The sequence below is a fragment of the Carassius auratus genome, unplaced genomic scaffold, assembly GCF_003368295.1.
Source record: "Carassius auratus strain Wakin unplaced genomic scaffold, ASM336829v1 scaf_tig00214902, whole genome shotgun sequence".
Classification (NCBI taxonomy): Eukaryota; Metazoa; Chordata; class Actinopteri; order Cypriniformes; family Cyprinidae; genus Carassius; species Carassius auratus.
The window spans coordinates 224,745-251,600 of record NW_020527851.1 but is presented as its reverse complement, the minus strand read 5'-3'; the positions used below and the strand labels follow the sequence as shown (position 1 = coordinate 251,600).

The 26,856-nt window shown below is 37.1% G+C and overlaps 1 protein-coding gene across 1 annotated transcript in view; it reads left to right on the top strand.

Annotated features, from left to right (window-relative positions):
- LOC113093157 (fibroblast growth factor receptor-like 1) overlaps positions 1-26,856 on the top strand; it is a 67,091-nt gene that overhangs the window by 1,433 nt on the left and 38,802 nt on the right. Inside the window, exons 2-3 of the mRNA XM_026259016.1 lie at positions 87-183; positions 24,553-24,825. Coding sequence (XP_026114801.1) covers positions 120-183; positions 24,553-24,825 — 337 coding nt within the window. The 5' untranslated portion in view covers positions 87-119. The remainder of the gene's footprint in view (positions 1-86; positions 184-24,552; positions 24,826-26,856) is intronic.

The following is a 26,856-nucleotide window of genomic DNA, read 5'->3' as shown; positions in this document are numbered from 1 at the left end:
AATGATGCAGTGTTTTGGCATTGCACTGGTATTTCAGAGTAATTCACCAGTCCTTGTTCTAACTAACAGCTTCATTTTTTTCATAGACTGAAGAACCAGAGAGCCCTGGTAGGGACATCATGGAACTTTTTTGGATAGTTTTCTTCATATTTGACATTATTTTCATGACAGAGTGTGCTAGAGGTAAGTACAAGTATATTTACCTTTGTGAAATGTCTAAAAATTAAGCCTTTAATAATGTTGTAATATTCTTGTTTAATACTGCACAGTTTAAAAGTAATTGTGTCATTGTATATTGATATTATGAACATAAAATAGTTGTGTTCCAGTTACAGTCTCTAAATAAATTATTGTTGGATTTAATTGCATTATGTTTGATGCACAGAAAAATAACCATATTCATGGTTCAGTTATGATTAAAAAAAAAGGCTTGTGTAATACTCATTAATAAGAGTGATATTCAACTGACAGGCTAAACTTGATTTAAAATTTAATGTAAAAAATGAGGGCCTGAGAAAAAAATCTAAAATCAGTCCTGCCAAGTTGAATTTCAGTCGTCTTGGACCTTGAAGGATTCCTTTAACCTGTCTGTTGAGTTCAGGTCCAGATTGAGAGCTTGAGACTTGGGTTCTGTCACTGGCATTGTTATTGCTGAATGCAGTGCTTTCACATTAGCTATTCGCTGGTCTTCCTTTTGGTCTGAAATGAACCATCATTTCCATGCATAATGGGCTGAATGGGGGCCGGGGCCACTGATGGGCAGATAGTACAGCTCACTGACTCCACTCTATCAGGGCTGCATGTAAAGCGTGATGGAGTCTCCCTTTCGTGTTTGCATACACCTCAGACTAAACAGCCTGTCACTGGAGCTTGCGCGAGTGGGAGAGAGAGGCCGAGCAACATCTGTGCAGATTGCATCTGTAAGGGGCCCTGAACAATGTGGCATTCACGGTCACATAGCCCTGGCCTTCATAGAGATGCTTAGCCAAAAGTAAACAGAAATGCAGAAAGCAATGCGATTAGATTAGCCAATTATGTTTGTTTGCTGTGCAATACCGAAGGTGTGCCTCCCAAGCCAGGAAGATTTGTGTTTGTAAGGAAGTGCAGACAATTTGCCGCCTCGATCGTATCTGAGACGTGAAGCTGCGGGTGTGTTTGATATGTTGCGCTTGTAACAGACTTGTTTTGCACCTGACAGAACCAAAATCTGTCCATTGAAGATTGCTCAATTGATAGTCTTCAGCATTTCAGAATTTCCAATAGAAAAATTTGATGAGAAGCAATTATCTGGCAGATTGATTGTTGAAAGATTTCAGTTCTCCCAAAATGTACCACTGCTTTCACATCCAGGGTGAAAATGACCCTACTATTGGCAAAATTGGCACTACTAGAAAAACCCCTGTGAAGTAATGTTCATGTACTGTAGTCTCATTTTTATACAACTTTCTCTGGAACAAATTATAAAAAAAATGGGAAAAATTAATTAATAAAAAAATTGCCCTTAAGTAAATGAGTTAAGCCAAAAATGAAAATTCTCTCATCAGTTACTCACCGTTATGTTGTTTCAAATCCATAAGACTTTAGTTCATCCTCAAAACTCAAAATTAAGATATTTTTTAATCAAGCCTTAGATATTTATATCCATCCGTTGAAAGATTTAATTTAGGATTTTATTCACATATAAACTGATCAATGTACATACATAAATACATACTGTAAATAACATCATTTATGGTAAATGGAAGCTCATATATGCTTTTTTGACGTGCAAGAACCAATGAGGTTTGTTCTCAGGAATGACACAAGCGCAGTTGTTCTGTCGTTGGCCATATTTGATGTCAGTAAAAGCCTTAATCAAATCTATTCATCATATAAAGTGATTGTTTCTCTTTAGACATAGATTAAACAGATTCATATACGTTTTGGATAAATGAACTCAGATTTCTTTATAATATCTTCATAGTGAAGATGAACAAATATCATTTTGAGTGAATTTTCCTTTTAATTACATTTTTACTCTGTTTCTGTACTATATTGCAATCATAAAACATCATACAGCTGCAGCTTATGGGAACAATGTTTTAATGTCAAAATGTAACTATGTCGGAACCCATTTTACTTAAATTTAAATTTTAATGTAAAATTGTAATTTAAATGTATGTATTTAGCAGACGCTTTTATCCAAAGCGACTTACAGTGCATTCAAGCTAACAGTTTTTACCTAACGTGTTCCCTGGGAATTGAACCCACAACCTTGCGCTGCTAACACAATGCTCTACCACTCTAAAACATAGAACAGGAATTAATTTTTCCCATGAAGAATTGTTTGTGATGTTTAAAGGCGAAGGATTTGTAATGTCAGCTAAAGAGGTAAATGTTTAACAAGTTTTTGCATTGAGAAAAAGCAATCTCCCCCAGATTTTCTTTGGAATGAAGTGCAATGATGGGTTGTATAAACAATAAAACCTACACAATAAAACCTGGAACATTCATTAAAAAATAAATGAAGTCAGTTTTTTTTTTTTTTTTTTTTTTTTACTTTATGGTACTTTAGTGTTTCTGCCTTGACTTACATTATTAATATAAGATTACAACTGTAGTCGTGTCTTTTGGGAATAATATTAGTGCAGGACCTGTGGAGTAAAGATCCTTTGTCTGGAAGTGCAGTTTGTGCAGTGCTGCCAAAGAAACATTACAATTGTGCAGTCTTTGCAATGTTTGCAGGTCTAGGCATCTTGAAGTAGTAGATTTAACATCTGATTCCCTCCTCTGCCCACTCATTACAGCTGGCGGTTTTAAATGTTTGTAAATGCAGTATGCATCCAGTCCCATCTGAATCACTTGTGGCATGTTCTCTAGTCATGCCAGAAGCAGCATTTAACAATCCCATGTGGAATTTCAACAATTTGTCCACAGGAAAAAACTTAAAGTGTGCCTTTTATTTGATGCAGTGTTCTCATAGCCTGAATGGATTTCATTGTGTGTAAGACACTGAGAGACTGTAAATAAGTCCCTTAAGCCTTGTTAGTTACAGTTTCCCATTTTTGTTTTGTCAGATGATATCGATACGAATTATGTCCTCTGACAGGGATAACCTCAGGACTGGCTTATAGGAAACAAATGCAGAATTAGCTGTTTATGTTTTTCCTCAAGAACTGGCCGTGTGTGGGGGGTATTTTCAGAGGAAAAGTGTTTAAGGGAGTTTGAGCTCTGAAGATGGGCTGAAGTGTTTGTAGGCACTAGTAGTCACACACTGATTTGCTTACACTGATGTAGACCGCCCCTTGCAATATATTAGGGCTGTAGCTATCGAATATTTTAGTAATCGAGTGTTCTACCAAAAATTCCATCGATTAATCGAGTAATCGGATAAAATTTGTTTTTGCTTAATTAAAGTGCAATATTAATTATGCAAGAGAAAATAAGACTCCTGGGTCTCTTAAAATGAACAACTAAGTTTCCTTTTTTAGATTTTTTATTTTATTTATTTTTTAAATGCATAGAATGCAATGCATACATCACAAATAAGCATTTAATTATTACCCATTGTTTCTCTGTCTTTACTTGTACTGTGAACAATGACAATAAAGTTGACAGATTAATTAAGTACATTTAAGTGCCATTCAGTTGGGGTTTTAAATAAAGCATTTTCTGAGATGCACATTAAACACATAAAACATTAATTTATCTTTTAATAATTTAAAATTTACTTAACTTTTTGGTAAACAAAGGGGATTTAATATAATAAAAAAAAACATGGAAGAAACGTTGTGTGATTAAAACTTAAAAAAAAATGTACGATTTTTTTTTTTTTTTTTTTTTTTTAGTAGTAGGCTATGTACATTCTTCTGAACAACAGTCTTTAACCGGACTTTTTTTTTGACAGGTTGGCGTGCCTTTACAGTTAGATGTGACGCTAGTTTTACTCAACTCAAATGGTCAAATGCTCATGAAGTTCTCCAAGATATATATATACTGTATATATATGTTTCTTTGCTTATTCATTGTAAGAGATACAACCTTGCTTCACTTCCCTGAGCTTGTAATTATGTGTAAGTTCTGCAATAGTTCTGGAGATGTTGTACATGTGTTCACGTCTTATTTAGAGAGACGGCAGACGCTGAATTCACCGCGAGCTTCATGCGCGATTCAGTGTGTTTAATGAATGAAGACGCACTTCTGCTCCATTCATTAACAAAGACATGCAGAACATGCAGGATTCATATTTAAACAGACTATTCTGTTTAAATATTAATTTAATATTTACAGATATTAGTCCATATCGTGATTTGATGTAAGTGCAATGAGCTATTTTTGATGAATTCATTCAAAATTTGGCAAATTCCTTGCCATTCCGCGTTAAACTGTAAATTCCGTTTTTATGACTGGATTCCGCGATTCCCTATGCGTTTTCTGCATCGCGGAAATCATAGGGCCCTAGTTGTGGTATGCCAGCTCTATCTTGCAATGGACACACGCCACAACGTTCTCTTTACGTTTGCCCGCGCACTCAAATCAAAACACTGCTGACTCCTTGCAATATGCGACTATGGATGCAGAGCTTGTGTCTCCTTCCGCTTTGTGGGTGACGTAAACGTGTTGTCACATTAAAAAAAATCATTGCCAAAGAACCTGATGTGAGATTTAAAATAAATTAAAAGAGGCTTCGAGGCAGAGGAATTTGCCTCGATCATTTTTTTGTAATCGAGGTACTTGAGGAATCGTTTCAGCCCTACAATATATACTCGCTGAGATGTGTTGGTCCCAAATCTCAATGGAGCAAGCAGTCAGATGATCTGTTGGACATTAAATCTGCATCCCTGAAAAAAAGAAGACTAAAACTGGAGTTGTAAACTTAACAGTGATTTTCTCACCTCTCCCTTCCCCCTTCTCTCTTCTCCCGCTCACTCTCTCTCTCTTTTTCAATTTTTTTTATTTTTTATTTTTCCTATTTCCACCTCAAAGTTTATGAGCAGAAGACATCCAGGCAGTTAATTTACTTCGTCTAAGAAACATGGTGTTACAGTTAGTAGCTCCATTTTTCCTACATAAATATGTCTCAAACCAGTAGAAGAGTTGATTATTGTCAGTTTGCCTTTATCCTCAAACTTCCTCTACTTGTGTTGTTCATGGTCTAAACCTTGGAAGAACAGTCACTAGTACCAATTAGATGACTGGATGCATGGTTTACCATGAGGAAAGAAGGCTGTAAATCTCATTTCCATTGAGGAAAACTCAAGGAATGGTTGTTAAGTTGACCCATTAAAGTAGTTAATTGTGAAGTCAAGTGGTGTTTACATGGTGGCCATTTTTGTGTCACTTACTCCCATTTGTGATAGACTGTGAAGGGACATTATTCTGTAATGAGGCGGAAAATGGTTGGGGAACATAAATGGACTCATTTGCTTTACCAAGACACAAACCTCCATGTGTGATGCTGATTTATAACAGACCATGAAAAAAATCTTTTTTTCAATATAAAAAGATTTTTATCTTTTTTATCAATATAATAAGTCATCTTCACACTGCAAAGGTGGACCAGAAGCTGTTATTATTCAGCACAGACTGTTTAATTCATCTCAAAGGTCATTGTATTTACACAACAACTGCATAAACTATGAAAAAAAAAAAAAAAACAGGAACGTACGGAGCCCCTAAAGCAGCGGTTCTCAATTGCAGTCCTCGCGCCCCACTGCTCTGCACATTTTGAATGTTTCTCTTGGCACTTCAGACATTTGTTCTATTCGAACATAAGTCCCCTGCGAAGTGGACATCACAGGATATTCAGCCAAGATTCTAGTTCGAAGCGAACAAGTGCAAGACGTGAATTTAATTTGTATTGATTTACAGAGGTATATGATGTCACAGTTGTCCATATTTAAAGACGCTGCACAGCACAAATCAGTGAATGAATGTTTCGATGTGAGGTAAACTTCATCAGATTTCCCCTGCTCAGGGAGTAGGGAGCAATGAACAATTGGAACACTGTTCATGCACGGAGTTCATTTCTAACAAGCTGATTATCTGAATCAGGTGTGCTAACAAAGAGAAACGTGCAAAATATGCAGAGCAGTGGGGCACGAGGACTGGAAATGAGAACCGCTGCCCTAAAGTGACTAAAAAAAACACCTAAAATAAACAGACGTTTGCTTGACCACGAGAAGCTTTCACATGTGCATGAGAAACTTATTGTGTGCTCGAAAGAAACTATTGTGTGTGCACAATAAACCTTTCACATGTGCACGTGTCTGGTTTATGTAAACTATAATTTTAATTGCGCATCACTGCAATTTTACTGTGAAGAAAACAAGAGTATGGATGCACATGAATTAATCAGGGAAGTATACATCTAATATCACAGCAGGTGTATGCAGGTGTATGAGTGCAAAATTCAGTCAGTGAGCCACACACTGAACTGTTTTCAGCAGTGACTAATCTAAATGCCTCTGATTTGACATTGCATTTAAAAGCTCAAAAGAAATGTATGATTTGTTCTAATTTTTCAGAACCACATAAAAAGAAATATGTTCCAGTGCCTGCAGATCTAAATGTAATATAGAGTTGAATTTTTTTTAGTTTGGTCCTATTGCCCCAAGCCCTAGTTAATTTCAGGCCCAGTGTTGGAGTTTGAAAGCCGATTACAGATGTTGCGCATACACCAGATGCCAACTCTTAAATTCCCTTTACAATAGCAAATTTACAAATGGTGTGTCCCAAAACTATAACTCTTAGTCAAATGGGAAGTTTGTTAAACAGTCCACTGATAGCTGCTGGGAATCAGTCCTAAACTTTACACATGCTCACCCCCACTTCCTGGTCATAGGCTGAATAGCTCATTGTTATGGGCCAGTGGTCTGTGTTTGGCCAGTGCTTAGCAGAAAAGGTCAAAGATCGGTATAGAGGACCAGGTTGGGTCGCATGCCTGACCCCCTCACCAGAGGAGGTCTTACAATAACATTTCTCCTGTTTTGTCTGCTTGTGCATCACATTTGTTTTTTGTTTTTGTTTCCCATTTTTCGATTCGGACTTGTTGGCTTGGCGCTCCTCTGCGCTGTCTGGGAGGCTACCGCCCCCATATCCCCAGCTGTTCTTTTGGTTGCATTACAAATGAGATGTTGAAAAGCAATCCTCAGATTGGAGACGACTCCCTTTGTTTTCTTTGGGATTTGGCATGTCAGTTTGTGTTGGAGCCTGTGCTTCACCAGCAGCTGTGTATATGTCATATGTCAGAAAGGGCTCTGATGCTCCCCATGCTGCAGAAGTCCACACCAGCTTTCAACAAAAAACAGGCTATGAGCGTGATTGATTGAAGGCATCACTTGTAGTCAATCTGTTCCTTGGCTCACAAATGCGTCAGCTTCCCGAAAACATTTTTTGTTTGTCTGTTTGTTTGGGTAAGGTGGGGCACTTAACCATACTGCCTCTGTTGTGTTTGACCTGCTGTAGATATCAGCCATGTCAAGAATCTGCCGTCAATGCCCGCTGCATTCCACTGTGCAGTCCTGAATCACAAGGGCTTAAACGTGTCAAAGATGTCAGTGTCTCCCAGCTTTTGGGGTTGCTTTTTGTGGAATTGCATCACATATTGCTTTCTGCTGATGATGCTGTAACAGTATGCAAGCACATTAGTGGCAAATATTTTTTTATTTTTACCTTTTTGGATTCTTCCTAGTGTTGTCAACAAACATAAATGTATTTGTGATCTTTCTTTCAAATGAATGCTTTCAAAATCTAATGCAATGACATTTATGCATTTGGTAAGTGTGATATACCTGTAGGTGTCCAAATAATTTTTGGGTCTGTTGTATATGTGGCTGTTCTACATGCATGACTCTGGAGGTCTGCAGTCCTTTTTTTTTTTTTTCTTCTTGCCCCTTGCAATTTGTTTTCAAGGCAGTTAGAAATGTAACCCTCTGACCCTCATAATACCAAGCTCCCCTTTGTCTCTTGAACATCATGACATGCCTCCCATGCTGGCGTACCCTGTTCAAGGTGAAAGGTTTTCACATGTGCAGCCGGAGAGTTGAGTGACTCTAAATGATTGGTGGAATCACAGACATTTAGCATACAGGACAGGACAGTTTTTTTTTTAATTTTTTATTAAAATAAAATAAAATAGAAAATAACTTTTCTCAAAAACAATAATAAACATATATATATATATATATATATATATATATATATATATATATATATATATATATATATATATATATATTTAGTCAATAATTTTCTTTATTTTATAACAAATAAATTTTTTTTAATATTATTATTATTATTATTATTATTATTATTATATACTTTATGTTTAAATGTTTCACTTATTAATTGTTTTTTTTTTATGGTGTGGTCATCCAGGCTGAATCTTTGCAGGATTTTCTTTTTTTATTATTTTTTTATTTTGTATGTATGTATAAGAAGTAAAGTTCATAGCTATTAGGTTGAAGTCCACACAGCAGTAGGAATGTGTGAAGTGTGTGAGAGTTCTGGGAGTAGTTTCAGTGCTTTGAAATTGCGCTGGTCAAATCTGCATTTGTTAGTCAGAGAGATTTTACAAACAGCTTACCACTCTATAGCATGAACTATTTTAAATGCATTTAAAATACTGGCTGATACAGAAAAAACACCCAGTAGTGTCAACTCAGTATGTTGTTTAGAGCAGTTTTGCTTGCACCTGTGGAAGTCTTCATCTTCTGCAGGCTGTTATGTCTTTCTGACCCTCCAAGGATCTGGCCTGATAAAATTACCTATATGAGGATATAAGCGGCTCTTTTGTAACAGGTGTGGGTGTAATTTTTCCAGGCTCAAATCCATTGTCCTTAGGAGGTCCAGTTAAACTCTTCCTCATAAGGTGTTGCTTTAGGGTGTTAAACTGAGAAAATACATACATGGCATGTCCCATTGAAGGAATAGTTCACCCCAAAATTATGTTGTTCAAGAAATAAAAAACACATTAAAAGTACCTTTAAAAGTTATGTAAATTTTCAGTGAATTATGAAAAATGTATTAGTGCATAAGTTGATAATGTTTTGCATCCTTTATGAAGAGTAAAATCATATTCATTTTGGGTGAACTGTCTTCTTGAGGCACATTTAATGCTGTTTTAACAGACATAATATGTGTTTCAGACACTATTTTTAGAGCTGTGTTCCATATAGAGGCCCTGTTTCTAAAAATATTTGTTAGGATAGCTCATTCTCAGCCAGCTCCCATGAGTCTGATCATTTTATTTTGAGCTGGAGCAGAAATGGAAACTGTAAGGTTGTTCATGGGATGGAATCGCCAGTGAAAGCCCCTCATGTGACGGCGGTGGAAAGAAAAATAACCGTGAGGCAGATGACAGATCAACGAGGGCAAAACTCGAAAGGTACAAGTGCCATGACGACGGATTAATTTGAAACAATATTGCAGGATTGGCGTTCATGTGAGGTTCATCTTCACTCAATGGACACTTTGTCGGATCTGGCCTTGCTTTTTGGGTCAGGGTATTCTTCTCCTGTGGCGCCACAAAGCACTTTACAAGGACAGGCTGACGGGGGTGGGGAAGACTGGAACGGGAAACTACAGAAGTGCTATGTTTGTAATTTTATACAGGTACTTCATGTGGACCCCATTATGCAAATAGCATGCCATAAGCCTTGGACCAAAAACAACGCTTGAATTGCTTTCCTTTTTTTTTTCAAATCTGAAAATGATACAAAGACCCTCTATGAACGGATTTTATAGTGCACATTAAGAACACATGTAGCACATGGCCTGAGTGTCGACCCAGCACTACTTCACTCCCAGCTGCCATCTTTTGAGTTAAGAGCTGTGAGAGGAATGTCCTACAACCCCCTTCCTCTTGTGCATCTTGCTACTCCTCCAAAAAAATGGATGGCTGTGCTTATGTGAAACACTCAGTCTCCATTAGATCTCTGTGCTGGAATGCCATTCTTTTTCACGGGTCAACTTTACACGAGATGTCTTGTGTGCCTTCTTGCCCTGGTCAGGTGCCCGCAGAGCGTGTAGATGAAACACTTTCTGATGAAGACCTGCACAGAGCAAATTAAGTTAGTCATGGCTGAGACACGGTGTGGAATGTGCAATCCAGGAGGAGCGAGGTACAGACTCTGGCAGAGGGCAGGAATACCAGTCTTTCATTGGAAAGGGAAGCTACTGATAGTGGAAGTTGGGGTTTGATTTTGGAGGGATTTGGGTCTTTTATTTGTAATTATTATTATTATTATTATTATTTTTTTTTTAAATACTCATTAAAAATAATGTGTGTTCAAGGGTATGTATGCATTAGTGTGTGTGTGTGTGTGTGTGTGTGTATATATATTTATTTTTATTTTATTTTTTTTCTTCCAAAAAATAAATAAATAAAACTAATCCAGTGATCCAAAATGATCCTAGACTTTTGAACAGTAGTGTATGATACATATAAAAATACATATGATCCATAAATACATATGATCCAATATAATATATACACACACACACACATATATACAGTATTGTCTAATAAGTCTTAGGCCACCAGTATTTTCACCAACAAAAGTCTGTTATTTCTATCTTTTGCTGTAGTGTGTCTGTAGGAAATATCAGTTTACATTTCCAAACATTATTTTTGCCATTAAATGTAATAATCCAGTGAGATTTTTGTTTTCACAAGGAGTCTGACAGCAGCCAGTGCTCCACACAGAGATCTGATCTCATCATCATCTAGCCAGGACAGCATGCCAAATATGCTTAACCTTTTACTCAGTTTATTATATGTAAGTGTGAACTCGTGACTACATGAACAGTTAATGCAACAGGACACAGCAGATCACTTAGAAAGACCTGTGAGCCAAAACATAAATGTGTTGAACGGCTAAAAATCTACATTCTGTAGTTTTATCTCATATTAATCTTTTAGTCATATTTAAAGATATATTGACTCCAAAGCTGGCAAAGCAATTTTGTCATTTTTGTTCCAATACTTATGGAGGGCACATTAAATGTGTGCTCATTTAAATTTTTGTTCCATGATATTGTCATTTCAAATCATATGGAACACTGCTTTATCCCATTAATATTACTACGATATGGATTAGTCTCCTCATTATAAATCACCCTTGACCTGCATCTGAAGTTGTAGTGCAAACATAAGGCTCCTACTTAATGAATGCTATAAATTCCATCACAAAATTGAGCTATTACAGGTGCTGACCACCTTTCTGAAGTGGATTTGCTGCACTAAGTACAGAGAAGACACAGAAGTTTGATCAGACAGGCACGTCTTGGTCTTTATCAGGCAGTTGGAGGCCACCAACGTTAAATATTAGCCATAGAGATATCAGCCACCCGTCTTTGCGGCACACACTTTTGATAGTTTGTTGTCCTTGTGCTGTGGGACAACATTTTCCTGTCTTCTTTTAAGCAGTCCAGTTTTTTCCACCACTTCACCTAATCTGTACTGTAATCTCAAACCAAATTTTAAAGGGGTTAATTATATTATAATTATATATATTATACTATTATGCTCTTTTACAATGTCTTGAATTTGTTTTGGGGATGTACTAGAACATGCTCTAATGCTTTGTGTTTTGAAAAACGCATTGTTTTTTTTTGTTTTTTTTACATATTTGACATTATTACAATACCTTTTTCCCCAGCCTTGCACAAACGGATCCATTAGTTCTGGGTTTGATGAAGGCCCACCTTCCAAAAAACTAAATGTGATGTGATAGGTTAGCTATCCCAGTGCGTTGTGATTGGCAAACAGTTTAGACTGTAGGTGCGTTCCGTTCGACTGTAAGTGTACTGCGAAGTAGACTTCACAGGGTATTCCGCCATCTTAAGTGAGATTCCAATCTGAAGGGAGTGAACATGTTCAGTTTGAAGGGCACTGAGCACGGCACAGGGAATAAGGGAACATCGATACATCACTTCACAGGAAGTGGAGAGCGATTATCCCCCAACTGTCATTGCGCGCAGCGCGTCATCACCAGTCAGAACGGCCGTCTTCGCTGTCTTCGTTCATATTCATTATGGATTGTAAAAAGGTATGATAATGTAAAAGTGACTAGAAGCAGACGAGGCTCTGCCATTTTTCTTTATTTTACTTTATTTACCTCAGTGTTTACTATACGGCTCTGCGCAGGAAGAAAGCGCACGAGACCCCTATGCAATTATATGACCATTTATTAAAAACACATATAGGCTATACAGTTAACCAAATAAAAGTTATTTTCATATTTGCATGACAGCAGGGCTTCAATTCTGTTAATAGTCAAGTAATAGCAGCAATTGTCAATTAAAGTGTATAATAAACATACATTTTTCATTATATAGTACTCAATGATTTTTTATCGTATAGTGTACATATTTTAAATGTGATTGTAAATAAAAATTAAAATATGAATGTAGTCATATATTTATATCATAATCTGCGCGACCCCATCAGTGACTTTCTTTGATTATGTTTGCAGGGCGTTCCAAATGAGCGGTTATTGTCAGTGAAGTCCACTTCAACTGATATACCGTGCTCAGGGAGTAGGGAGCAGTGAACACTGCGTAGGGACCCTGTAGAATGGAACGCACCCTGTGTTTCAGTACTGCCCCGCCCCTTGCCAAAGCAGCAAGTTCCATCTGCTCTGGTATAGTTAAGGATGGAGTCAATATTGCTATATCAATTTGAGCTGGATTCAGACCAAGCACGGATATTCCAAGACAAAAAGTTATGGTATTGTTATTGTAGTCTTTGTTGTTTTTTGGCTAAATCACCTTTTAGATAAGTTGTCAACAACCGCTTTAAGAATAACTCAGTTTACTATGTACATATAATTGTGTATGTATTATTTTTATTGTTATTTATTTCTAACATTATGACATGAATTGCCGTGAAACTGTTAAATATTTATTTATACCATAAAGTTCGTTGTAGTTCTTGAAAAAGGGATTTTTTTCTTTTTTTTTTAAATGAAATATCTCCCTTTGGAGTGGACTTTGAGATTTCTAAGTTTGAAGATAATTTTTATGCCCAGACATACACACTTCACACTGAATAAAATGTAAAAAGTGGAAAAGCATAACAGGACATAATAGAATGTTGTTTTCAATGGTAATTTCATATCAACAACTTGCATAACTTACTCATTATCTACAAAATCTGATGTGATCTCAGTAGATTGTCAGCCTGACATCATTATATTTTAAACATCTCCTAACATTTGTAAAAGCCAACAGTTGTCTTTTGAAAAGACACAAATTGCAGATGCGGTTGAAATGTGTGTAGACTGGTGATGAGTGACCATTTATAGCTTTTTTTTTTATTCTTTGCCGTCTGAGGGGAGAGAAGGAGGAGCTATCTAATATACTCATGCCCTACATTCCGAGACTCTGTGAGCTGTTTGTCTGAGCAGTAAAATGGAATTAGCCCGCTCTGTCCTGCCAAAGAGCACACACTAGGATGTGTGACTGGCGTGTGTGCCTAGCACAGTTTCCCAAATGAGGGTTCATGAGGGGACTGTTGGCGATTCATGAACTGATGAAAAGCTAATGATTAATTAAATCAAATGTAACATTAAAATAAAGAAAAGAGGCTGCACAGCTAATTGAACTAAAACTGAAATAAGAAATATCTGATCAAATCACCATCATCAAATCAAAGCCTGCAAGAAGTATAGAAGTATAGTCTATTGCACTGCATGTTTCACAGTGAAGAGCGGCACTGTGTTCGTTTGCACATGTACAGCTCATAATAGCTTGTTTTCAGAGTGGCTTGGATATTTTAGTATCTAGTAAAGATTATTTATAAAGTATATTTTAGTATTTTTTTTTCTATTGATGGTTTTTTTTATCATCTATATATAGTATTTAAAAAATATATATTTATTAGTTTTAATTATTTTATTACATCAACTAAATCTAAAGAAAAATGAGACTAAACAACTAAGTCCATAGAATTTATAATAATCCTGGTTCACAATAAGTGCTGATTCTCACAAACTATCTCTGCAAGTGCTGTGAGTTTAACACGCATTTGGGAATGCAATGTGTGCTAGGTTAATTCACATAATTTTTAGCAACATTTTTGTTGGCATAAGTTTAAAGCATTTCACCAATATAACAAATGCTTTTTTGGACATGTTCTGAAATGTATGGCTAAATAAATCATTTATAAATATTAAATATGGGCTGCATAATAATAAAATAAAACAAAACATAAAACATGGACTAAAAAATATTGGATATTTTATCTGTTCACTTGCACATCATGTGTCCATTAACAAGCATCAGAAAATTGTAAACATGTTAATATGTCATTAAAATATTCTTTTCAAATTTCTTAATTAGTTCAACTGGAAAATAGTTTTGGAACATGGCATATGCTTGTGTTTCTTTTGTCCTAGTCCATATGTCCTTTCCTTGCTCAAACTCTGGTCCCCCTCTGTGTCCCCATCATTGTGTCCACACAGCTAATGCGGCACCCTGTAGAGGTCATTTTTGTTTCACCCCTGTGAAACATAAGCAGCCAGTGTAATTGAAGTGGTGGCCTTTAACACAGTTTTTTGATGGCATGCAATAAGAAGCTGGCTTTTCCTTCAGCTTCCCAGCCAAGGTCGCAGCCCAGGGAATTCTCTGCTCCCTCTGTATTTTTTCAGGCTCCCCTTTCACAACCAATACATTTGGATAATTGTTGTGCAGGCCCAAGTTTCTTCAATTGAGCTCTCATAAAAGTCTTTATAACCAGTGGAAGTATGTTGTGCTTTAAAAACTCCTTGAGGTTCTTGGCTCATTAGCTTGCGAAAACAACACTTTCTGAACATGTCCTTTTCATTGCTTTTCTGCACTCTGATTTCCAGACTATACTGCAACATTTCGTCTCTCAATTCATTTACACAGAGAAGACAGGTGCTGTTTAAAACGAACATGATCTGGGTTAATTTGGAGGGACAGACCATGCTTTGTTTCTAGTGAACCTGTGGCCATATATAAGGTGAGATGGAGGTTTACGCTCCTCAGAACTGACAGCTTTAAATGTTTCTGGATTACGTCCCATTGAGGTCTGGTTCTTTGACCAGTATTATTCATTTCCATTCGGAGACTCTTTCTACTTTGACAACTATATACTGTATATCGGCCCAGTCTTTACATGGCAAAAAAAAAGAAAAATATTCTTAACCCTTTTTGTCTTGATGTTGTCCAGTAAAAAATAAATAAGACGTTATTAAGAAAATTAGTCTTGTTTATTGTTTATTACCTCATTGACCTCATTACACCATTTATATATAATTTTAAATTATGTTTTTCTTATTTATCTTATTTATTTTTTTTTTATACATAAAACCACATTTGTGTGTGTCTGATTAATAAAAATCTGGTATTGTACACTTTATTTTAAAATATCTTTAGATTGTTTTAAGAAGAAATGGCAAAGGGAACTTAAAGACTTTAAAGAATCTGCTGACTGGTGGACATGGCAACATGATCCGCTCAGCACGTCTGGTCCTGAGATTCCCAAGAAAGTGTGTCTCCGTTGGGGCCGTGGCAAGAGCAGTGGTAGAACGGGACAGCCAGCCAAACCTCTCTTTTCCCACCGCTCCAGCCCTTCATTAGATAAACCACTCATTCAATCACTGCTCCAGTTTGTGGGATTCTATGCCATTCACAACATGTTTTTCCTCTCATCTGGAAGCTGGATACATAATGAAGCTGTTTTGTACTGTATCTGTTTTTCTATTGATTGTATCTAATTATATGGAAAAAGCCTTGTGCAACCATGAATTACGTTAGTATTTATAAGAAACTTATACTAGAACATGCATAGTTTATTCATTTTTTTGACTCTGCAATGTAAAAGCGACGTTTCCGTTAGAGACTTTTCGATATTGTGATATCAAATATAAAGTTAAACTAGATCTGTAGGGAAAATGCATATTAATGTAAATGTAAGTTTACAGACTTTTCCTTCAATCCTAAAAAACTGCCTTTTTTTTTTTTTTTTTTTTTTTTTGCGAAAGTCCTCTGTGTAAAGGTGGTTGGTTGCCAGGTTGTTGCCATATGATTGCTATGGTGTTATGATATTCTGGTTTAGATGTGCATCTTCAGTATTTATTTTTACTGTATTGGCACTCGTGACTAACAGAATACATTGCAGAGGTCTTGAAGGTCTTGTCTTGCAGCCCACTGCCTTAGGGCAGTGTTAACTGTCATGCTTTTGCAATTGGTAACAATTGACCTATTGACAGCAGAGGAAATGGCTTTTCTTTACCTGTCTGAATAGAGTAGCGTCTGTCAGTAGAATATTCCCATCACTTTCACTTGTCGCCCCAGGCAATGACAGAAACACAAAGAGAGGCTCTTACAGTAGTTGAGACAGCAGCAAAGAGATGTTACTATTTTATCTATATGCATTGTTTCTTACACTACATATTTACAGCACTTGCATTCCTTTGTCTGACGTTGTCGATAGGGTTGGATGTAAACCTCTAAACTTATGTTATTAACTTGGCCTAAACCACTTAGCGTGTTTTGTGGATACATTTTAACCTTTACCAGTGCTCTTTTTTATATGTTATCTATTTATTTATCATTTAATATAATAACAAAAAAATACTTTGATGAATAATGTGAAGTATTTGCATTGTGAATTGTGATCTGGTTGTCCTTGCATGTATTTATATGCTGTAAATCTATTTATATTTTCACTTCCAACACTTCTGGAAATGCACATGTAATCACATGTAATCTTTTGCTTGTTATATTCCTAGTATTTATGTAAACTGTAAATAAAGGATCATTGTTATGCAAGAAAATCAGAAAAGCACTCTGACTTTGGTCATGCCTTAAAATTCCTGATATGTTGTGGATTTAGAATCAAAAATAAATGTCTTAGGACAATACTGATGCCTTGACTGATTGATTATACATTGAGTTGGTGAATTGGTGAATGTTATAAGACACTGATACCCCGAAGTCAAAATGACCTTGAATATAGGTTTGTTTTCCAAAAGAAATAGGAATATGAAATAATTCCAAAAGATGCAGTTACATTTTTTGTTGTCACTTTCCAAAAACTGGTTGTAGTTTGAATTCTAAGTTTGTTTTATTTTGTCTTTTATCCACATGGGTCATAAACCTTCATAACAAACAACAGTCTCATATATATATATATATATATATATATATATATATATATATATATATGTGTGTGTGTGTGTGTGTGTGTGTGTGTGTGTGTGTGTGTGTGTGTGTGTATACAGTATGTATATATATATATATATATATATATATATATATATATATAAAGTTTTGACCATTTTCAGCCTGATCTGATTAACGTCATTATGGTGGTCTTTTTTGCTGTTGGTTCTGAAAACCTCATGGTGGCAACATGTGATATGTCACAATCCCTCTTATTGCAGCTTTCCTCGAGGGTGACCAGTACTCAGTAAAGCAAATGTTTTAGGATGTTTTTCATTTCATCCGCCTCTCACTGGATTAGTAAACAGAATCTAGAGCTCACTGGACTGAGCGTTCAGATGTTAATTGCTGGTCAGTCTTTATGAACCCGAAAATGTTTAAATCCTTTATAAGCAATGAGAAAACAATTATTATGAGTTAGTGTTGTCAAAATACCTGGTATTTCAGTACCAAGTCCGTACTAAACAAATGAAAATGTCACAGTACCAGGTTTCTTTAAGTACCGTTGGTACCGAGTACCCGGTCAAAACGGTTCTTGATGCAGCGCTAAGATTTCCGCGAAGTAGAAAACGTGGACGGAATCTCAAAATCCAGTCACGAAAGTGAAACTCACATTTTAATATGGACAGTAACGGAATTTGTCAAAGTTAGCATAAATTAATCAAATCAAATCTCTATATGGACCAGTATCTGTAAAAGTTGGTTTGTTCGGTCTCTGTGTGAATGAATGAATGAATGAATGAATGGCAGAAACTATGTTTGTTTACTACATAGACTGAAGCACTTGAAGCTTGCAGTAATTTCAGCATCTGCCATCTCAATGAGGACATAAATACATAAACAACATCACCAGAACTGTTCCGCATTTTACCATTTCATTTGAGTAAAACTAGTCAATTTAAAGGTATTCTTGGCAACCCATCAAAATAAAAGTTTATTTTTACATAAAGGCATTGTGCTAGAAATATTAATAGTAGATAATAAATAATTATTTAATAGAATGTATGTGATACTGCTACTACTGTTGAATTTTTTTTTATAAAACTTTCTTTTTTTTAAGAAATAAATCACACAATAGTTCTTCCATGTTTTAATTTTAATAGCAAATCCCCTTTATTTACCAAAAAAATAAAATGTTTAAATTTCATTAATTAAAAGACAAATTCAATTTGGGTGAAACTTGTTTACTGTTTTTCATAATTATATAACTTGTAGTAAAGCTTTAAACACAATTGTAAATAAGTATAAAGAATGGCATTGGTTTTATTTTTAGTGATAAAAAGCTTTTTTTTTTTTTTTATTGTATTAGCATATTTTTGTGTTTTGCTTTGGTACCGAAATTGGTACCGAGAATCATGGATTTTCACTGGTATCGGTACCGAATACTGAAATTTTGGTACCGTGACAACACTATTATGAGAAATGGTAAGGTTGTGTTTTAGTTGTTGAAGGTCTGTAAATGCAAGTGAAGTTCCATCTCAATTGTGTCACCTTAGGAAAATCTTAGTATGCATAGAAGACCAACGGCAGCTGTTGGAGACTATACCACACACATCATAACTGGAATATGTTTACATTCCTTGTTCTACATTTTGTGCCAGCCATGAGCCATCCTTAAGATGATGTAAATCCACTGTAATTACTCCTATTTTAACATGATCAAACTCACAACATCCTTTATATAAAAGTTATGTTCATAAATGACATGGTGTTTAGAGAGTGGCAGTAACAGATTGTGTTATGTTCATTAAATATTTAGAAAGGTTCTTTGAGTAACTTCGCCTCAAAGAACTGACTTTTAGAAATGTGATCTTAATATATGTTTTACACATTTGATTTTTTTCATTTGTGGCACGTTTGATGTGAAGTAAAATATTACTTAAATACTGCTTAATACAAAATATGAAGGTCAAAAAACTGTAGAGCAGTACAGACTCATAAACTAAGCAAAGTGATGGTTCACCAAACCTTTTAATTCTGTCATCATGTAGACTGAAACACAAATTAAGTTATTTTTTATATTAATCATATTTGAGATTATCATTTTTTTTTCTGTCATATAAAGTGATTTTTATTTTATTTTTAGTTGATTAAACTGCTCAGTTCATGTTTATTACTTTTACAATTTCTTAATAAACTTTTTGAAGCTTTAAAATGTTTACTAAATAGCCTTTTTAATGTATGGACAGAAATGTATCAGATAACATAAAAAAAATATTGTAATTTGTGTTCCAAAGATGAACAGAAGTCTTAGGATTTGACGTGTAAACTAACCTTTTAATGGACTTACAGTTAGCCTAATTTTATTGGAGGGTTTAAAAGTAGAAATGTGATGCACAAATGTATTTTAAAGCACTTATATAAATATTGTTATTATTTGATCTCTAGATTTATCCAAATCAGCCTTTTGAGGTGGGACTTATTTTCTTGGAGGATATGGTTTTGCGTTCCTGTGAGTGTTTTGCTTTGATTAAAAGTGTCTTAGGTTTAATTATGTCTCATGTGTTCATTTTAAAAAGCCACATTAGAAGTTGTGGGTAGAGCTTATTGTATCTAACCTACAGTATTCTGTTAATTTCCAAGAATCCAGAGCTGTTAATTTGGGGTATATTAACAGTACGTTTCCGGGAATTAGTGGTAAAAAAAGAGAAGACGATTAACAATAAAACAGATTTCTGTAGGAGGAAGTGAAGGTAGGGTGAGGGTTATCTTACTCTATCATAACCTGCTTCCTGAAGGTGAATACATTGGCACCCGTGACATCAGATCTGCTCAAGAAATTATAATTAAACACATTCTTGCACTCCAAATCATGTCCTGTGCTCCCTACATTTTGGCCAACCACAATATTATGCCTCCGCTTCTTTTGCCCTAAAGGGCTCTATCTAGCTGGCTCAAGGAGAGATATTGATTCTTAAGGGAAAGCTTTCTTTAAGCAAATCGCTGTGGAAAGGCTTTTTGGCAGAGGGTTGGAGTTGAAAGAGAGTGTATGATGGAATGCTACTTGAGTTGGCCTCTTATGGAATCTTTTTTTTTTTGTTATGTCATTAGTCAACATTCCAGGCATGCACGTTGGGATACCTTAAGCCAGCTAGCCGTAAAAGGGAAGGAGGGATATGGAAGACTGCAGCTCGCTAAGAGTTCCTGGTGCACAGGCGAATAAGAGGCTGGCCTCTGCATTGTTTAGTGCTGCACTCGGCTGCGACAGAAGGGAATGCGTTTATGTTGAATGGAGAAAACAGATTGCCTTTTAAAGGGTTTGACCTGCCGTTCCCCTCGTTCAGCCCACAATTACACTCACACACCCAATATTTACACAGACGCACAGGCTTTTTAAAGTCACTGCTGTTTAAGTGTGTATTGTTGGGCATTGGAATGTATTTATTTATTCATACACCGTAAATAATGTTACTCCGTGTTGCCATTTCTCTTTTTGAAGGGATAAAAAAAATGCTTTCCTGACCCTGGCTCTAACTTTTGTGACTTGTGTGGGAGCTGTTGCATTCATCACAGCCTTTTTTGAGCCAAAGGGAGAAGAATTGGAAGGTAAACCAAGCACTGCTTGTGAAAGTTCAGGGCCTTTGTTTTCTTCCACACAGCTCTGATCTGTGAAACGTGCTGTGCTGTCGACCTGCAAGGAGAACAGGCCTCGGGACTAACCCACGAACAGAAGGCCCATAGCGGGAAGGCCATAAATCTGCTCAAAGTGTGGATCTATGGCTCTCCAAAATGAGAATGAGATTTCAGTCTGTGAAACGGCTCACCAGGAAGGTTTTACTCTGATGAGAAAGCCATTCGAAATGGAGCGGGAGAACAGGAGTCCAGCGAGTTCCTGCCTGTGACTAATTACTTTTTCACACTTTCAAACATCATCCATCAACATCAGCGTCCCACTGCTGTCTGTGAGACACAGTAGTGCGTTGTAGTCAGGCTGACTCGATACCTGTGCCAGGGACTCCTTCACACTCCCACTGGGCACTGTGTCATATCAGAGCAGTGTGAAACCATCCATGAGAAAAGGCCTCTTGATTCGACATCAAAGAGTTTTGCTGTTACAGTTCATGAACAATTGATATCTATCAGCATTTAAAAGATTTTAAAGTATTTATATGCTGTTCTTTTCTGAATGATAAAAGTAGACTGTGATTGTAGATGGCGTGAAACTCCATATAAGGACATAAAATAGTGCACTTGTGCACTATATTACAAGTAATACTGATAATCTTCGCAATGCTATAGCTCTGAAATCTGAAAATTGTGCTGTAATAATAAAATCTTCCTAATCATCGGGAAGAAGGAGGTGGGAACCGGCGGACAATCAAATAAAGACTTTAATTACAAAATAAACACAAAACAGCGCACCAGCCCCTCACGGACGACTGGTGCGCTCAAATAAAAACCACAACACAACTAAACGCCCAGGCCTGGTCCTCTCTCGTCCTTCACTATCGTCGCTCCAGTTGTATATCCTTCCATCTCCTACGTGGGACTCGAGACCGGCGGTAGGGCGCAGGTGTCGCTGATTTCCCAATCATTCCGCCGGCCTCACTCCTTTCCGGAGGGGACCGCTCACAGGGACCTGCGGGAACCTGGGGGTAGGATAGACGAGGCGAGAGAAAAGGAGATGGAAGGAGGAGCGACAGAGACGAGAGAGGAAAAAAAAAATTCCGGTTACCAGATGCACTGCTGCTCGGCCCTCCACCAGCTGGTTGATCTCCTCCGCGGTGCCTGGCGGTGGCACTTGATGGCCCTCGGCGAACGGCACGATACTCCTCCGCCGCCCGGTGGACGGCGACGGCTCCTCCGGTTTTGGGCAGCCGGCAGGAGTCCCCCGTTCCCTGCTCCTCCCCGTTCCGGCGGATGGCAGCAGGCTCCAGCTCCCTGGCGAACGGCGCCGACTCCTCCACTCCCTCACAGACGGCAACCGCCCCTCAAACCTTGCGGTCGGCCGGCAGCGAGCTCGCCCATTCCCGGCAACTCGCTCCAGCCCACCGCCTCGAGCGTCCATGGCGGCACACTCCACGCCAGCTCGATGGCACCGCGGATTCATCACAGCGGCGAGGGATCTTCAGCAGCGCGTCCCTCCTTCTCCCGGGCTTCGGCACCACTGTAATAATAAAAACTCCATTATCATCCGGAAGAAGGAGGCGGGAACCGGCTATATATATAGCTAAAAATGTATTACTCTGGTGTAATGCAGTAAAATGCTTTATGTATTGCATCATGATGTTTGAATACATATTGGAATCAAACAGTTTGGAATCTTTTAAATTAATTTGATGAAAAGACTAAAAGCAATCAGTTCTTAAAATTATTTTAATTTTAATTATGTTTTTTGCTTGTTTCAATCTATGGGCTCTCCTTGCACACATTATTTTGGCAAAGGTTCTACACCAGATGCAACCCAGCATTGGGTTGGTACTTTGTCATTACAGCAGATACATCTGAAACCTGTTAGCCTACATTTTACATAGCTGTGTAGTAATGCCTATTATTCAATAAACTAGTCATGTTGAATGCAAGCAAAAACATTATTCGGGACAAATAAAATTAGACTAGCATCATTACAAAACGTAAAGTTTTTTAACAATTGAGCAAAAAAAGACTTAAAACCAGTAATACGTTATAAATCGGATTGTCTCTGCCATGTTTGAGTATATCATCTATTTTATTTCTGCCATAATAAAATAGTGATGATATAAGCAGAGTTGCACACCAGTGATCACTTGATGTTACTTATGTGGTGAGTTGAGACCTTATACACCCTTCAGTTGCATTACCTCTACACCATACCCACTGATTTTGATCTGTTTCTCAAATTAGCCTGACATACTTACAGACAACTTCATGATGTTTTTTTTTTTTTTTTTTTTTTTGTCATTCAGAGGATCTCTTTCATCAGATTGAGGATGTAATTGTTGAGATGGATTTGGAAATGATTAAGTGTTGGACAGACATCTCACAGTGAGACTCTTCCTCTTCGCTTATCCGAGTGATGGCTGCAATTACAGGCATGGTGTTCTAAAACGTAACATCCTTCATGTGTATGACTGCATGTGGAAATCTGTTTCTCAAATTATTCACCACAAGATCTTCTTAAGCCCAGTTTTGTGGCAGCTAAATGGATCCAATCTGGCATTAGCCTTACATAAACCACTATTAGCGTGACTCACACAGCATTGAGAGGAATGAGCACGGACAGTATTTGAAGACTCAGACCTTTCTAACCTAAGGCGCAACCAAATGAGGAGCACACAAACAATGCAGTCCAGTAGCAGAGTATGCCAGCAAGACATGGCTGGCTGACAGGGGACTGCGGTTACAGTTTCCCCACAGACATAAACAGTGACACTATCAATTTCCTGCATTGGGTCTTTTAAGGAGAGCAAGCAGAGCTGTGCGTGGGCAGGGGGAAGCCTCACTCTGCTCAGCCAGGCCAAGACTCCTGAAAGCTTTGTCTAATCTCTTAAAAAGTAAATGTCTTAGTTGAATGCACTGAAGCTTTCATTACTTCAGTGCAACAGCCAGTATATGAGACCACTGCATAGTAAACTATTGAATACGTTTGAGGATTTTTTGAACTGAAATGCTTAGAGCAGGTATGAAGACAAATTGCAACTGACTTTTTATTCTTTTTTTTTAAATGGCTTCTTGAACAAGAATAAAGTAAGGTGACACTTGATTTTGTCCATCAGAAATTGACTGTATTGTAGAAAGTGTTGTTGTTTGCTGATTTCTCGAGTGACAGGATGAGGCGAGATTGTCAATTTTGGTTGCATGGTCACTTTCAAATCTCATCCAGCATAAGTGTGGGTAATTTTACATGACTTTCACACAAAAGGTTTTGATGTGGATTGATTCTAAAGTTTGGCTGGTTTGTTTACATTATAGTCAGAGGTGTAAAGTTTTTGTTTTTTGGATACTTCATAGTTTTACAGAGTATTTAGCAACTTTTACTCTCTACTTCATTACATTTTTGAATAAGCATCTGTACTCTTTACTCCAATACATTTGCAATGAGTGTTACATTACACATTACACGTTGCATGGCACCTAGCTTTTTCTGCAGCAGTTTATTTCTGATACAAAAAAAGTGATATCACAAACTCTACAGGGCACTGAAAGTACAATATCTTGTGCAGTTTGCCCTTCCTCACCCAAACTTGTCAACAGCTCAAGATTACAGATCAGTCCATACTTTTTCAACTCGACATTTTGTTTCATCAGCTAACATTTTTGGCAGTAATTTCACAGGGAGGAGGACAATTGTAGTAATATGGAGAAAACTGCATTTTCATGTATTTTTTAGATGCTCTATAATGACAATTTTTTTGACTTGAATTTTGAATTTTTTTACAATGACTTTTTTCTCTGTAGGTCCTCCACGTGCAGCAGAGAAGGTTGCTCACCGACAGACCGCCAGAATTGGACGTACCATGAAACTTCAGTGTCCTGTGGAGGGCGATCCACCACCACTCATCATGTGGACCAAAGATGGTCGACACATCCACAGCGGTTGGATGCGCTTCAGGGTCCTTCAGCAAACCCTCCGCATTAAAGAAGTGGAAGCAGAGGATGCTGGGACATTCATTTGTAAAGCCACCAATGGTTTTGGTAGCGTCAACATTAACTACACCCTCATCGTCATCGGTAAGTTTTACGAAACCTCTCAAAATGACTGCTTATTTTGACAACAGTGGGTCTCATAGATTAAAAAATTACTTGGAGAACTTCTAGCAAATTCGCAATATGTACTTAACCTTGTTTTAATATTGAATTGAGAGTATTTAAAGTTTTTATACAAATTCTGAATGGAATATGTATATAGCTTAGAAAGCAAACAAAGAGAGCTCACTTTATAATCACTCAGCACTGTCCATTACATACAAGAAATCGACACACTATGTTTGTGAATGGCTTCATTGCTTAATGCTGCAAAAATGCATTGTAAATAGAAATGCTTCTCCAGAACACAAGCACAAATAAGCACAGAAGCATTTTCCAAATATTTTTCACCAATATACTGTTGTTACAGCTGAAGGTGTTCACGTTTTTATTTAATTGTGTGTACACACACTTTGTGAATGAGACTCATCATCTCCTAATCTGAGCTCTTTTAAATAAATTGTTCTGTTGTGTACCTGGCTGAAGCCTTGACAGTGCACAAAAACTATACATGACCAGAAATGACCTAAAGAAAACATAGGGTTGTTTTTGTAAAAATATTAAGTAGACTATATTTCCATCACAAACAGCCTAATTTTTTTAAAATAAAATATGACATTTGTGAACTTCCTTTTGTTGACTTGAGTCAACCTGAATCTAAATGAGCAGAAAGGTCCGCAAAATACTTTATCCTCAATTCTCTGATCATTTGGGGATTTCGATGGCCTTTTCTCAGACCTGTCATCCAATAGTTGGACCTTTGTTCTGCTGTGTGCAAAATTAAGAGAGCTGAATGAGCATGCTGGCCGCTCGCCAAGTTAATCAGGGCCTAATTTGGCTGCATTCCACATAGTAATCCATCCTCTTACGTGAGGAGGGCCTCTGGGCCAGTCTTGTGGTCGCACCAGCCCCCTTACAGACTTTCTGAGGACATGGATCCTGCTCCACATACATTCATCAGAGATGGTACACCAACAAAACGCAAATCGCCTCCATAACTTCTAAATGCCCTGCAGTGTTCACCTCTGCCTTCTGCGCATAGTTACCTTAAACTTCAATGAGGATAATGATAACCAGTGGGGTAATTTTGGATTGCAAAAGCATCCATCTAAAGCAATTCCAAGTCTAAATGGAGACACTGGTTGAGTGCCTCTTTCAGGGCGAGTTTTATATTAGCTGGACAAAGTTAATGATCTTTTTATTTGCCTCTCAGATGAGCCCTATATAATGCAAGACAATGTAGCTAAATTACATGAATTGAGAACATCCACAGCAGTGAAGGAACTGTTTGTTTTGTAGCATACAGTGGGTCATTAATGATCTGACCCCTGCATGTGCATCTCTTAGAGTGGCGGCTACATACAGTAAACCTGCTTTCTGCATCCCAGTCAGCCCTACTGATAACTGGGCAAATAATTTTCCTTTACCTTGTTATTGCATTTCCAGGTGAAGGACACTTTAATGTTTGTCAAAGTGTGCATGCTAATTTCTAATATCAACAAAATTACAACACAAACAAACTTTTCTGCTTTCCAGAGTTTGATAGTGTTGAATAGTAGGGCATTGTGGGGTTTAATTAGCGTTGATACGTCTGCAGCGGTGCAGCGATCGTTTACGTACCGATCCTATTTTTGCTGTGCTGCACGCACTGAATTAAAGTGATAGAGCATTGTTTGCGAAAAAATGAACATGGATTGACACTGAAATGCAGTCATTTCACAATAAATGTGTACTAATTAAAGCCTACTGTGTTTCACATGCAACACAGGTTTTTGGCTAGGTTTTAAACAAGAAAAAGAGCACCTTTAGATAAACAAGGCAACATAAGATATGTTTTATGGAAGCAGAAAAACAAAGTTCATTAAGTCCCATTGGATTGCTTGTAATAAAGATTTAAATGCAAAATGCATGAGAGTTGACTGTTTCTGTCAGTGGTGTTTAAATTTTAAATATTGGTGATTTTCTAACAAGAAAAGCAGGCTACAGTGTTAAGTTAAAATGTTTTGCCGCTAGCTT